Genomic DNA, 14,917 nt, shown 5'->3' with positions numbered 1-14,917 from the left:
GATCTAAGATTAACTACCAGAAAATTATAATGCTGTCTTATTGGGTTGATGAGATAGAGATGTGATATATATCACAGGAAGACCACTAAGATAGCAGGAGAAGATGGTGCTATGTTGGAACAAAGATCTTGGATCTTACCAGAATTCAGTTAGCATTCATCTGAATTTATCACATGTTTTTGTTGCCTACTATAATCCCTAGAACAACCACAGGAAAAGAACACTCTAGGGATTACACTGGAACAATATCTAGTTTGTACCAAATAAGGAAGTAAGCTGGATGCAGTGACACATGCCTGTCACTCCAGTGGCTCAGGAGGGCTGAGGTAGGAGGATCACAAGTTCAAAGTTAGCCTCAGTAATATAGCGAGGCCCTAAGCAACTTAGCAAGATCTTGTCTCAAAATAAAAATATAAAAAGGGCTGGAGATATGGCTCAGTGGTTAAGCACCCTCAGTTCCATCCCCAGTACCAAAACATAAATAAGGAAGGAGGAGAGGGATTCTACAAAGACAGGTAACATTCTAAAAATGAATAACAAAATGACAGGTATAAATCACATTAAATATCAATGGATTGGACACTGTATAGAATGACTGAGACTGTCACTCTGGATTTTTTTTAAAAAATCTACATTTTACAGGTGATACAGTTTATATTCAAAGACAGATCGAAAGAGGGAAAAGGAAATTGGATATACTATGTATATCCAGGGATCTGGGATCACATCAAACAAAACAGACTTTAAATCAAAAATCATTCCCAGAAATGGAGATGGACATTCTATGGTGACAAAAGGGTTCACACAGCATCAGGGTTCACACAGTATCAGGGATACACAGCAGTTAGAAATGTCTGCACCTAACCGGAAATTCCCCAAAAATCTTGTGGAGTGAAAGCTGAGAGGACTGTAGAACAGAGTTGCTTCTGCCTCTGGGGTCGACGGCTTGAAGACCTGACGCTTAGGAAGTGGTGGGAAAATTAGACGTAAGAATCACACCCGAGAGTTTTGCAAAGACCTTTCTCTCCGCTGTTCAGGAGGTCTGTGCTCACCCAACACGAGGGCTGGCATCTCATATCTGGCTGAATATTCTGGACAGTGAGAGACCCCAGGGATAATAGGGAGTGTGCTTCTACCCTGCCTGCCGACCCTGCCTCCTCAGTGAGCCAAGTTGGTGGAATGGGAGGCTCAGTTCATTGCCTGCCCCCATGAAACCCATACCACAGTCCAATGGTGGCCTTCCCCTGAGCACATACTATGTGCTGGTTGTTTTGCTGTAGCTGTTCCATTTGCCTGTGTTCAGGTCTTTATCAAGTATCATTGACCTGGATTCACAAAAAGAGACATGGAAGAAGACACATTTTGAACCCAAGTGTGTCCGACCTACACCGTGTTTTAAGGCATGAACCTCTCACACAGCTGCAAAATCACTCCGTAAGGACAGAGAGCATCCCATGGGCTTTGAAGTAGAAGGAAGTAGAAATAGAGGCAGAAGACAGACAGACAGACAGACACACACACACACACACACACACACAATTCGGTTAGTTGCCACTGACTAGAGATATCTAAAATAATTAGAACTGTAGACCCAAACTGGAGGGCACTGCCAGGAGAGGAAGAAAAGGCTGCTCCATGAATTCCCCGGGGTCAAGTCTTCAGGAGGCGCCCGATGCCGTTCAGCACCTGAGAGCGGACAGCTCCCTCTCCAGCCACTGACTCCGTTCAGCACCTGAGAGCGGACAGCTCCCTCTCCAGCCACTGACTCCGTTCAGCACCTCAGAGCGGACAGCTCCCTCTCCAGCCACTGACTCATGGAGGCTTCTGTCCAACACACTGGCTCTTGAAATAAATTCAGAGGAAACTGGGAGCATCCACCAGAGTCTGAGAAAGAGGGAGCGTGGGTGCCTTTGAGAAGATGAATTGAAAGTCCTTAATTATATTTCTCAGATCAAATGCCCAGAGAAAGAGAATTTGTTGGCTAAAATCAATCAATGCTATAGACACCCTGCAGGGAGGAGTGTGGACCCAGGGGTTTGCTGCATCGATCAGAGATTCTCAATGCCTGCTCTGGCGGCAGAGAGGGAAGAGACAGAATCTGGGGCGTAGCCAGGGGGGTGGAAAGAGTTCCTTAACTGGCACGTCTGAGACTGCACCAGGGGGCGTCAGTGTTGGTGAAGGTACAATCTGGACCACATGGGGAAACTTGAGACCCAGGATGAGAAGAGAGGGCGGTCAGGGCCATTTTGGAAGTCCGAGTATGTTCCTAGGTGTCTAGAAGAGACAAGGGCATCCTGAACAGCTGGAGGTCAGCACACAGACATGGCCCCCTGGAGAGGACTATGGGAATGCTTAAGCCGGCCTACGCAGTGAAGGTAAGACCTTCCTCCACACGCCTACGGAAACCCTTCAGTGGTCCGTCATCAAAGATCAGACTCTCCCAAGGAGAAGGGTGTACTCCCAGTGGCTTCCTGGGTGCTTCCCCGGGCTCCTGGCGACCTTCACAGCCCAGCTGCACTACCCCGTCCACACGCCTCATGGCTCCGTCTCTGCACACGCTACCCCCAGGGTGGGAATGGCAATTCTTTCTCTCACTCGATTCCTCCAAACGAGCCCACCAGGCGCAGCTGAGCCTCCGCTGCTCTGAGGCACCATCCCTGAAGGCTCCACTTTCATCTCCACTGGAAACATCAGAAGCTTTGGTGGCACTCCCTGGGCTGTCCCAAGCCCTCCCTCTGTATGGAAAGTGCCACTCCTCGGGGCTGTGTTCTGATCATCCCGGGATCTCTAGCACACGGCTGGGTGGAGAGCAGGAACTTGGTTAAAGTCGGATGAAATCAATAGTGACTATTGTAAATCAGTGTTGATGGATCACCCGTGCTGTACAGAACTGGGTCCAAGCCTCCCTGCCCTCCAAGGGCTTCCTTCAAAAGCAGGACATCTTTATCATTAGGGAAGTGTAATCAAAAGCACAATGAGATGCTATCTCATGATATTAGGATGGTCAATAGGAAAAGTAAAAGAAAGAAGTGAGGGGGGAGAGAGAGAGAGAGAGAGAGAGAGAGAGAGAGAGAGAGAGAAAGGACAAAGCTGGAGAGAAAATGAATCCTTTGTGCAGTATTGGTGGGAACACAAAATGGTGCAACCACTGTGGAAAACAGGAATTTCTTTAAACACTTAAAAACAAAGTTAGCATATGATGCAGAAATCCTACATCTGGGTACATACCCGAAAGAACTGAAAGCCAGATCTGAAAGGAGTCTTTGTTACACCTAAATTCACAGTCTCACTTTTCACATTAGCTGACCCATGGAAGCAACCAATGTGACACTGACATAGAAATGGGCAGGTTAAATGAGGTATATACACACACCATGGAATATTATTCAGCCCTGACAAAGGAAAGAAGACCTGATCCATCCTTCAGAGATGAGCCTTGAGGACATTAAACTAAAATAAAGCAGTCACAAACGTGTACACATATTGTACGACTCCACAAGGTACCTGGAGTGGTCCAATCCATAGAGATGGAAAGTAAGGTGGCGGGCACTGGGGGCTGGGGGAGGAGGGAGTGAAGAGCCATCATTCCATGGGTACAGAGCTTCCGCTTTGCAAGATGGATTGTTCTGGAGATGGATGGTGGTGATGGTTACCCACCAATGGGAATACTACCATCCTACATTCTTAAAAATGGTTAAGGTATAAAAGTTTACACTGTGTGCTTCTGACCACAGTAATAAGAGCTCTTATTATTTCTCGTCCCTGGTGACCCCAGGAGCCTATGTTCAGAAACCAGCCCCCTGGCTGCCCCACTGGGTGCTCCAGGCCTTCGCTGTCTCTGCCACCAGGGGCGGGCAGTTCCCCAAGTGGAGAGGTTTTGTCCTCTGAGCACCTGAGCCGTTGCCCCGCGACCTCTCACACTGTGTTGATATTGGCCGTGGGGATTGTGCCTTTGTGGTTAGAGGCAGGAACAGGAAATCCCCAGCAGGGGCCACCCATTGAAAGCCTCTGCAGAAGCAGTGATGGCTTGAAAAGAAGCCACCTGCTGGGCACAGAGGGACTCCACCTTCTTCACCTGTGGTGAGCTCCCTCGGCCGCCGCCACCTAGTGCCTAGCGACAGCCTGGACGTTGCTGGCCGTCAGAGGTGTCTTGTCCAATCCCGAGGTCCTTACGGGGTTGCTGGTGTGCCACCCAAGCACGTGTCTGGGCGCAATGGACGGTGTATCACGTCACCCCACCAACAAATCATATCTGCTTTTTCCTAAGATGACGGTCTTTCCCTTCTTTGCTACCAAAATTCTATACTGCAGCTAATGGAATTGGTGAGCAAATAAAAAAAAAAATGAGAAGCAAAAACTCCCAACCCAATCCACCCGCCTTGGAATTTTCCATTTTCCGAGGCCTCTGGTGCGTACGGAGGTGGCTTGGGCTTGGCTGTGACAGAAACCTGCTGAGCCATCGAGAATAGAAACGCTCCCATATGCTACGCCCAGGCCCCCGCAGAAAGCTCCCCACGCCGCTCCTGCCCCATTTCACCGGCTGAGGAGTCGGGACCCTTTCAACGGCTCCATTCCAGACCCTCTGCCTGCAGAGCAAGTTTTGAGGGGCAGGACCAAGGACAAAGAACCCCGAGAAATTACTGGTAGTGAGTGGCTGGTGGCACTAAGCCAAGAGGCATTTCACAGCTTCCAAAATGAGAGGGGACAGTGCTGCTCTCCAGAAGCCAAGTCTGCTGAGCCAACCTCCCATCCGCTGGAGCCAAGACCCCGCGAGTTGTGACTCTGTCCGTCCCTCTGGCCTTCTGACGCAGTGACCAAGGATAGCCGGGCTACCTCAGATCCACGTGGGCACACTCGCGTGGAGGTGACATTTCCATGTGATTTAGAATAGAGCGTATGGCTTGGTGGCCCTCACGCTGGCCTGGGAAGAGGCTGCGGCTGCTGATGGCGGTCCTCTGTCTATGCTGGTCCCTTACTATGAGTGTAGAACCCATCAACTCTGTGATAGCCCGGCACCCGCGGGACGTCCTATCGAGATAGGCGTCTCGTCATTTCTACATTGCAAGTGAGGAACCGGAGGCGGGGAGATGAAGGCCCGTGTGGCACTCTCCCCAATACTAAGGACCCGGAAGCCCCCTTTCCGTGGGCCACCTCGGGGAGCTGGTGCTGAGGGAGACGTCCTTTAGAAATGATGGCTTGTCACCTGGCTGCGGCCCCCTTTCGCTGGGACACAGTCTAACACTCTGCCTAGTTCTTCTCCAGCACGTCCTCATGCAAGGTCTCAGGAGGGCCGTTCTGGGGTGGGGACAGGCCCCGGTGACACGGTTGGGAAGGTGCGGTTGGCAACAAGGGTCTAAGCCAAACCCCCGGTACCCTGGGTGTGACCCCCAGGCCAGATCTGGGATCCCGCCCGCACCAGGTGTAGCCCGCGCAGTCCCCAGGGAACGGGGCCCCCCGGGACCCCAGCCGAAGCTCCCAGGGCTTACCTTCCTCTCGTCCGTTCCCTCCGAGGTCGACGCGAGCTTCTTCAGCAACTCAGGGTCCAGCACCTGGAAGCGCCGGCGGAACTGAGCGAGCCCCATGTGGTCAGCGTAGCCTGGGGAGGTGGGAGGGCGCAGGCGGGACATGTCACAGAGTACACGTGAGAAGAGCCGGCCCTGCACTCGAGACCCCAGCCGCTCAGGACCCCACTCGCAGCCTGGCTGGTGACGGACTGTGGGACTCACAGCCGGAGACCTTGGCTCCTCATCGGCTGGTGTGAGATTTTCCAGAACACAAACCCTACTACGTGCTGAACTCTGGTCCGCCCTTCGAAGGTCCTAGTGCTTGTCAGCGCCCAAGTCAAAGGACCAAGAACTCCCACAGGGCAGGGGACCCCCAAGGCGTGGTTCCCCCAAATGCCTTTGACGGTGGACAGTTTTCTGACCCCCCGTTTTCTCCACTCCAGAGAAAGCGCAGGGGGACACAGCATGGAGCGGCAGCCGACAGCTCCTTAGGTCTGTCACACAGGCGGGATGCTGTGAGGACACTCGAGAAACCTGAGCAATTCAGAGACTGTGACTTGGGAGCCAGGTTTCGGAGGAGCCATGAGCTTCCCGGACTTGGTGTGGAAGGGGATTCTGCACACAGGGAACTGCCCAGGCAAGACCGAGAGTGGACAGGGAAGGCCTTGTCCCTCGGTCACGGCCACCGCCAGCACTGTCGAGGGCGGCTGCGTGTCACATGCCAGGCTACAACCCCTCGGTGTCACCAAGACCTTGGTCATTTCCCTCATTTCATCAATGGGGAGATTGAGGTCCAGAGAGAGAAACTCAAGTAGACACACAAAACAGCAAGTGTCCCTGCCGGGACTCAAACCCAGGCAGTGGCGATGATTCTGGGGAGGGTAGCCAGAGAGAAGCAGGGACGAGGCCTCATATTTGAGGTCTCAAGGTTTGGACTTTTCTCCCTGTGTGCAAGGGAGACCGCAGAGCCTCAGTGCTTCAGAAAGATCTGGAAATGTTGGACAGGTCTGGGGACATCCTACTCCACGCCTGCGGCTTCACAGTAAGACAAATGCACGGGCTGCGAGGAGAGCCCTCGGGTGCGTGGCTAATCCAGGAGGCCTTCTTGGGGGAGGAAGGCCTTTGGCAGGCTTTGAAGGACATGGACAGCAGAGGCAGGAACCAGAGGTTCCAAGCCTGCAACCATCCATCTTGCTTTCTTTTTTTAATATGGGGATTGAACCCAGGTGTGCTAGACCACTGAGCCACATCCCCAGCCCTTTTTATTTTTTTATTTTGAGACAGGGCCTCGCGAAGTTGCTGAGGCTGGCCTCCAACTTGCGATCCTCCTGCGCCAGCCTCCCGAGACGCTGGGATGACTGGCGTGTGCCACCAGGCTCGGCTGCATTTTCTTCTAGGTCAGACTTAGCTGGACTCCGTCTCATGTTAGCCATTATGAGCCTGGTGACTGGGGACAAAGGAGGCCATCTGAACTTGATGCATGAAAGCGGCATGGCCTGTCTTCCCCTGGTCACTGTGGGGTGGGCCTGCTGAGGACAGCTGGTGGCTAACGTATCACTGCTTCCCCACATCCGGCCCCTCTAAGCTTCATCCCTCCCCAGTTGCCTGCTCTTGCAACAGGTCTCTTGAGAGAGGAGCATTTAGGAGAGGAACAGGAAGCACATTCTCGAGACTTGCCTGCGGTCACAGGGCTGGCGAGAGGTAGCAGCTGGCGGCAGCCAGGCCCCCCCTTTCCAGAGCCTGAGCTGGACCCGCCAGGCTGTCCCGTAGGTGGTGTTTAATGAGCACCTACTACACAGTCATCCTTTGGTATCTGCAGTGAGATTGGTGCCAGGACCCCCTTGGATACTCCAATCCATAGATGCTCAAGCCCCTGATGTAAAACGCTACGGGATTTGCATAGAAGCTACGCCCCTTCTCCCAGCTGTTCAAAATCATCTCTGGATGACTTACAATCCCCAACACAATGTGGCTGCTGTAAAATAATTGTTAGACTCTATTGTTTAGGGAATAATGTCAAGAAAAAGAAATCTGCACATGTTCAGTACAGGTGCGATCTTTTCTTAGATATTTTCAATCCGAGGCTAGCTGAATCCCTACAGATGGGGAACCCACAGATACGAAGGGCCAACCCTACTCCAGGCACCGTGCCAAGGGCTGTGGGAGCCAGTCCATCTCAGGAGTGTCCCCAACACATATCAGGTGCTCCATAAATAGCATATCTGTGCTTGTCTTACATGTGAGGCAGCCATGGACGCGGAACACAGGCATGCAGACACAACGGTATCTTTTTACTGAAATTAAATTTGATTATTAAAATGTAATTATGTAAAAGCCTCTTTTTATTTAATTATAGCATTTATTTTGGGGGGCTTCACTTTTTTGAATGTATTTATTTGTTTCGATTCACTGTACACAAATGAGGTACAACTTGTTTCTCTGGTTCTACATGAAGTAGAGTCACACCATGTATATAGGGTAATGCCGTTTGTCTCATTCTGTTATTTTTCCTTCCCCAACTGTATTTAATGCATGCATCTATGTAGGCGTGCAAATGTAACTTATGTGGGTTTGAAAGAGATAGAAGGGACCTAGAGAGAGAGAGAGAGAGGGAAGGAAGGGAGGAAGGAGGGAGGGAGGGAAGGAGGGAGGAAGGGAGGAAGACCAAGCCTGAGAAGCAGAAATTGGAAAGTTTTGGAAGGAAGGAAGGAAGGAAGGAAGGAAGGAAGGAAGGAGGGAGGGAGGGAGGGAGGGAGGAAAGGAAGGAAGGAGGGAGGAGGGAGGGAGGAAGGAAGGAGGAAGGAAGGAAGGAAGGAAGGAAGGAAGGAGGGAGGGAGGGAGGGAGGAAAGGAAGGAAGGAGGGAGGAGGGAGGGAGGAAGGAAGGAGGGAGGAAGGAAGGAAGGAAGGAAGGAAGGAGGGAGGGAGGAGGGAGGAGGGAGGGAGGGAGGAAGGAGGGAGGAGGGAAGGAAGGAAGGAAGGAAGGAAGAAAGGGAGGGAGGGAGGAAGGGAGGGAGCCCAGGTCTGAGAAGCAGAAATTGGAAAGGGAGGGAGGGAGGGAGGAGGGAGGGAGGGAGGAAGGAGGGAGGAGGGAGGGAGGGAGGAAGGAGGGAGGGAGGAAGGAGGGAGGAGGGAGGGAGGGAAGAAGGAGGGAAGGAGGGAAGGAAGGCAGGCAGGCAGGCAAACCAGGTCTGAGAAGCAGAAATTGGGAAGTCCTGGCTTGAGACCCCCCCCTTTACTCAGTGGGAGGTCACCGTCTGAGCTGGGCTGTGCTGAGGAGGGGGCAGACCTCACCGTGACAGCATGAGCCCGAGGAAGGGCCGCCCTGACCCAGGCAGGCACAGTCTAATGGCCCTAGACCGCCTAGGGCACCTGCAAAGGCCCGGTGCTTCCTGCCTGCCAGCCGGGCAGGAATCGATTAGCTGCCAGCTGTGACCGTCTGGTTCTTCCCTGTGACATCATCTGCCTCCCTCCGCCCCCAGCTGCTCGAGAAGGGAAAATCGGTGACGAGCTCAGAGGGGAGCCTCCGCTTTGCTTCCAGCTGTTCCCAGCCTCTCGTCAAGTCCCCGTCCCCAGGCTTCCGCCATGACTGCGGGGGTGGGGAGATGGCACAGGGACCCCGGGCTGGACCCATCACGGCCACTGCAACATGACACAAGCGGGTGCCCACCTGAGCCCCACGCCAGCCCAGGCACCGCATCCTCTGCAGGGAAAACGACCTCGCCCAGCCCGTCTCTAACCATCAAGGGGGGGAATCCTGGGGAGGCCCAGGAGACGCAGGTTCAAGGTCAAACTGGACTTCTGGGATCAGGGAGGACGCCAGGGTGCTGGCTGACTGACGGCCACCCTGAGGGCTGCGTCCCTGTGATTGACACCTCCCCAGCGCCCCCTCCCCTCCCCAGCGGGACCTGGGAAAGACAATGTCTGCCAGGCATCGCGGCCTTCCCGCTGGAGCCGGCCTCATCCCACAGCCCCCCATTTCTTTGAACCCCACTCCTGAAGCACAAGCTCCTCCCCCTCCCGCCTGCGGACTTGCTGATTTTCCTGCCCCTCCCCCACCTCTGAGCCCAGAGCCGCTTCCCATGTTCATGTCCCGATTAGGATCCTCTAGGAGGCTCCTGGTCTCCCGAGTGGGAATGCAGAGCTCTGTCCTCCAGGCATCCCTGGGGCACCGAGGCCTTCGTCCCTCCTGGATGGTCCTCTGTGAGCGTACTGACCTCTCCAGCCAAACCGAGCACCCTGGACGCCAAATTACTGCTCGGCTTGGAAGGTCCGCTCTCTAGCCCAAGACGGGAAGTAGCACCCTGTCCCATCGAGCCCTTTAGGAGCATGCCGACAATTCCAGAAAGCACAGGGGCTTTGGATTCGAGGAAACCTGGTCCAAACCCAGGCTCTGCCTCGGCCTCGCTGGGGGACCTGGAGCTAGTCCTTTGGCTTCTCGGAACTTCATCCGTAAAATGGGGCTGAACAGAGTCTGTCCCTCTCGGGGCTTTGTACAAACAGCATGCTATGTGCAAACCTCCTGGCACACAGTAGGTCTCTTGCCCCTTTGTTGCCCCTGGCAGGTGGGTGGGTCCAGGGACCAGAGACAAGGTGACTCATCGCTCACCTGTCCTGTGCAGACGCAGCGCCTCCAGGATGTGGGATCCTGCCAGCTGCACCCTGAGGCCTGGGATGTCCAGGGGCAGGGGCGTGTCTGCCTCGGGTTGGTCCCCATCAGGCCGTGGCGGTGTGGGAGAGCCCCGGCCACCCCTGCTCTCCACCGTCGGGGTCGGCGTCAGGCAGTGGATAAAGTGTAGCTGAGACCGTTTCACCAGGTTGACCAGAGCATCCTAGGGCCAAGCAGAGAGGAGAGGTCAGGGCCACTTGGTCTTGGAGGGGGGTAGACAGGAGGTCCCCACAGGCCCCCAGCATACATTCAGCAGCCTGGGCATTTTGGGGGGCCCTATATCCTAATACCACAATCCTGATTTGCACTTAGGGGAAATACGGGGACTTTCTAGCAGCCACTGCTGAGATCAGTGGGGAAACTGAGGCAGAGAGGGCCAGCGGGTGGCCCCGGGATCACAGAACAGCAGCAGAGAGCTGAGGCTGGAGTCTGGGGCAGCCCACACTGTCACCCAGCCAAGTCCTCTGGTGCCTTCATGGACTGACATCTCCGGCCTTGGTAAATCCAGAGCTGGTTCCTGATGCCGCCCAATAAAGAGCCTCCTGGCGGGAGGGACAGGTGGAGCTGGCTAGACGGGTCACTTCCCTGGGGGCGTTCGGGAAACTCTCCCAAGGCCCTCCCTCAAGACCCAGTGGCCGAGGCCTCGGATCTGGCCCCTCCCAGGCCGGGGACCTTGGCTGACCTCCCTGCGCTCAGAGCCTCCCTTCCTCCCGGCCGCCCTCCAGGCTTGATGGGGAGGCGGGAGACGGGCAGGCAGACACTGCGCCCCGCAGGATGGGGCCCTGGGTTCCGGGGCTGGGCCGCTCACCACCTGCAGCTTGACCTGGGAGCACGGGGCTCTCCTCCTCACTGCGCCCAGGCTGCTGGCAAACGTCCTCCTCGCCACGCGGCTCCGCAGCGACGCCCGCTCCGAGCTGCCCTCCAGGCCCGCCACTGCCCGGCACACCGGGGGCAGCTTGGCCCGGGCCTGGAACAGGCTCTGCAGCTCCTCCCTGGTGGGCGGAGGGACAAGAGAGTGGGCTTCAGGGGGCTCTTGGGGGGGACAAAAGGAACGAGCCCGCCTCGCTTCCTGCACAGCCCCTTCCTCCTGCCTCTCTGCCACCAGCAAACGCGCTGTCCTGCCTCGCTGTGGGTGGTCCTCCTGCAGGAACCCCTCCCACCTCTGCCCCTAGCCAGTCCCCAGGCCACCACTGTCGTAGAGGGCATGACGTCTTCATCACCCAGAACAGGCCTGGCATACAGCAGGTGCCTACTACATGTTTCCCGCATGAATGAGGGAGGCCCTGGCTCAGCTGGCAGTTTCTGGAGCTGCAATATAAGTGAGTGGCGTGCCCAGCCCCACGCCCACGAGGCAGCGAGGACCTTCCCCCACAATGGACCCCTCCTGAGGACCGTGGCGGCTGCCTTCAAGTGTCCACTCTGATGATCCTGAGCTGACCTGCCCTCTGGTTTGGGCATCAGAGGACAAACAAAGCAAGACAGACCCTGCTGTCCCTCAGGAGGGGACTGGGAGCCAGGGAAGGCCTGGACCCCCACCCTCCTCCGATGTAAGCATCCAGAGCGCACCAAAAGTCCAGGTCCCGCTCTCGGCCCTGAGGACACACTGTCCAATATGGCTGTCCACACTGCTTCGGACATGCGTGCTGCCCCAAGGCGACGGCAGCAGGCCAAACGTGCGGCAGACGCACAAAGGTGCCCACACTCTGGCTCAAATGAGCGTCTGAAGGGGATGTTGAGAGAGGACCAGGGACAGCGCCCTGCGGTAGAGGAGGTGGCCGGGGCCCAGGACCAACACCGGTTCAGGGAGAGGAGCCCTGACCTCCGCCGTGGGCTCCTCTGTCTGCAGGACCCGAGTGAGCCCTCTGGGCGTGGATCACGCGACCCTGGCCGCGTCACCTGGTCTCTCCAGGGGACCTGGGCTCCCCGACTAGAGAAGACTTCTATCAGACCAGTGGTTCTGAAACTTGAGTGTACATAAGGCCCTTCTAGAAAGTTCCCCAGCAACACAGTGGCAGGGGACCTCCCTGGAGACCGCAGGTGGGCCCGGGAATCTGAATGTGGAACACGCACTGCCTGGGGGCACCTGGCTGCCCAGTCAGACTCGAGACCACAAAGCCCCCTCTGCTCTCCACCCCGCCAATGATTGACCTGACAGACGGGTCGCCAGAGAGCGTAGAAGCCACTCTAAGAGGAGTCGCTCTCCATGTGCCTGTTCTCTCACCCTCTGCGAGGGCTGGGACTACGCCCAGGCTCTTCCTCCTTCCCAGAATGCCCCTGGCACCGCACCGAAGGTCATCTGTCAATCAAGTTCTGCCTCACCCTTCCCTAACTCAATGCCCCTCACTCAGCTGCAGCCACCAAATTTTAGAGCAGGAAGGAAACGCAAGATGTGCTGAGAAGGTACCGGAACCGGCTTCTCCGTGAGCCACCTGCTCAGCCGAAGCCTGACCTCCAGCAGCAAGCCTGCTACCATGGCTCCCATCTCCCAGCCGACGAAGTCACCCCTGTCGTGCAGCTTGGAAGACAAGCGCCATGTGAATGTCCACCTGCCTCAAAAGCTGTCAGGGCTGCCAGATTTCTAACCAGGTCCAGCTCTGTTTTATGGTGGAGGAAGCCAAACCAACCCAGAGGAGAGAAAGAGACTCCTGTGGTCACTCAGGTGACCAGGGGAGGGGCTGGGGCTTGAGCAGGCCCCTGGCTCTCCCTCAGTCCTGGGTGGGCCTGCTGGCTCCCTGTAGTCTCATCCCCTGTCCTCACGTCCCATATGTCAATTTCCCATTTCCTCTGACCATAACACCCTGAGGACTCCTCTAAGGATCACTGAGACTTAGTTTTGCCACTTTTTCTGGTGGCGTGAGCAGATGTGATCCACCTCAGCATGTGAGGCTCAGTTAGTTCATCTGTGAAATGGGGCTAAGGACACAGTGTCTTCAATAAGCATGAACGAGGTGCGGAGCGGAGGCCAGGTGCCCACAGGGCAGTCAGTACCCGTTCCCTCCTCACTGCTCCGCCCACCCAAGGCACCGGCACCGCCTTCCTTGTGGACAGCTCAGCCCCTACAGGAGCGCGACATTGAACTTGGGAGGCGTTCAGCACGCACACAGGCATTTTCCGTTAACTCCGGAGCAGAAGCAGGATCTCTCCGGCGCTCTGCCAGCACGTCTGGCGTCCGACACGAGCAGCCAGGGAACACAGATTTTTTTTTTTTCTTTCTAATGCTGCGAAACATATCATTTTGGTTTTACGACCCCCAAGTTCTAGGCTGTCCATAAAAGTTGTTCCAGTCACATCATCTCTCAGATACTTAATGGAAGGCAAAGAGCCAAGAGAAGAAGTCACCGCTTTTCAGCTCCTGCAGGACCTCCCTAGAAGGCTGCTGTCCTCCTCTGCTGGATTCGCTCTGGCCCTGGGGACACATCTCACGGCTCCAGTTCTTGGCTCCACAGTGGGAGAAAGGGGAACCCCAGACCAGCCCTCCCTCGCTGGGCTGCTGTGGCTTTGAAGTCCCAGAATCCTCGGCACCCTCAATGCCCCTGCCCGTCCCCGGCGGCTCACCTTTTCGATTGCTGAAGGACCTGGGGGGCGTCCAGGGCCGAGAGGTTGGGCTTGGCTTTGTGGAGCCAGCCCGTGAGGTCATAGCGCACGGGGTCGTGTCCCAGCTGGTGGGCAATCTCGCACTGAAGGGGCTGCTCACAGGTCCGCAGGGCGGAGGTCCCTGTAGACAGACATGGCGGCATGAATGTTCGGGCCTGGTTGGGGACACTGCAATCAGCCGGTGTCCCCAGGAACACCTGTTTCCAAGGTAGCAGGCTCCCAGGGGGCCGAGTGAGGCACCTCGTTTCTTCTGCACCGGGAACTCACGCACACTCTCTCCGATGCGGATTTTTCCCTCTCCACTTTCTCAAACCCAGGATCCTACGCTCACCTGGCGCCATGAGCACACACCACCTTCAGAAGTTTTGCCACTGTTTCCCTGTCACCTAGGCTGTGATGGACTGACTGTTTTCTTTACATTAACACCCATTTCACAAGTACCTATATTTTATAAAGATACATTCTACGCCAGGTTTGAGGTTCAGGTTAGGCTGATTTTCTAATAGCCCTGGAAATAAAGAGTTATTATGGATTTTTAAAATATTTATTTGTGCACCACCTAAAATTGGCTTGAATGTCATCAACTGAATAAATGCACAGCATCCTCCTGGGAGACACGGGCACCTGGTTGCAAAAGACAGGGTCAGAGGCACCAATGGGTCTTGCATGCAGGCACCAATTATTACTGCAGGCAAGGGGACAAGCCACTGATGTTTTGGAACCTATTTCTTCTTCCGTAAGAGAGTTCACAACAAAGCATACCTCCCAGAGTGGAACAAGGCTTAAAGAAGATAATGTATAGCCGGGGACAGAGGCACACGCCTGTCATCCCAGCAGCTTGGGAGGCTGAGGCAGGAGGATCGCAAGTTCAAAGTCAGCCTCAGCAAAGGGAGGCCCTAAGCAACTCAGCGAGACCCTGTCTCTAAATAAAATACAAAATAGGGCTGGGGAGGTGACTCAGTGGTCAAGTGTCCCTGAGTTCAATGCCTGGTACCCCCCAAATAAATAAATACATAAATGGCATTACAGGGACCTGCATTTCTTGGAATCCCTGGGGGAAAAAAAGAAAATAAGAACAGACTTCCAACGAGGTAGGGCCATGAGTTGTGCCACCTGTGTGGCTGCTTGGAGGTCTTCTGCGCCCACTTCCTG

The 14,917-nt window shown here is 55.3% G+C and overlaps 1 protein-coding gene across 1 annotated transcript in view; it reads right to left on the bottom strand.

Annotated features, from left to right (window-relative positions):
- The window catches only part of Myo18b (myosin XVIIIB), a 224,980-nt gene that overhangs the window by 136,571 nt on the left and 73,492 nt on the right, over positions 1 to 14,917 (bottom strand). The window contains exons 18-21 of the mRNA XM_047561579.1: positions 13,727 to 13,886; positions 10,980 to 11,163; positions 10,112 to 10,334; positions 5,487 to 5,596 (exon numbers count right to left, since the gene is read on the bottom strand). Coding sequence (XP_047417535.1) covers positions 5,487 to 5,596; positions 10,112 to 10,334; positions 10,980 to 11,163; positions 13,727 to 13,886 — 677 coding nt within the window. The remainder of the gene's footprint in view (positions 1 to 5,486; positions 5,597 to 10,111; positions 10,335 to 10,979; positions 11,164 to 13,726; positions 13,887 to 14,917) is intronic.

Source organism: Sciurus carolinensis, chromosome 8 (genome assembly GCF_902686445.1).
Source record: "Sciurus carolinensis chromosome 8, mSciCar1.2, whole genome shotgun sequence".
In the NCBI taxonomy this organism is placed as follows: domain Eukaryota; kingdom Metazoa; phylum Chordata; class Mammalia; order Rodentia; family Sciuridae; genus Sciurus; species Sciurus carolinensis.
This window is presented reverse-complemented; position numbering and strand designations above follow the sequence as displayed.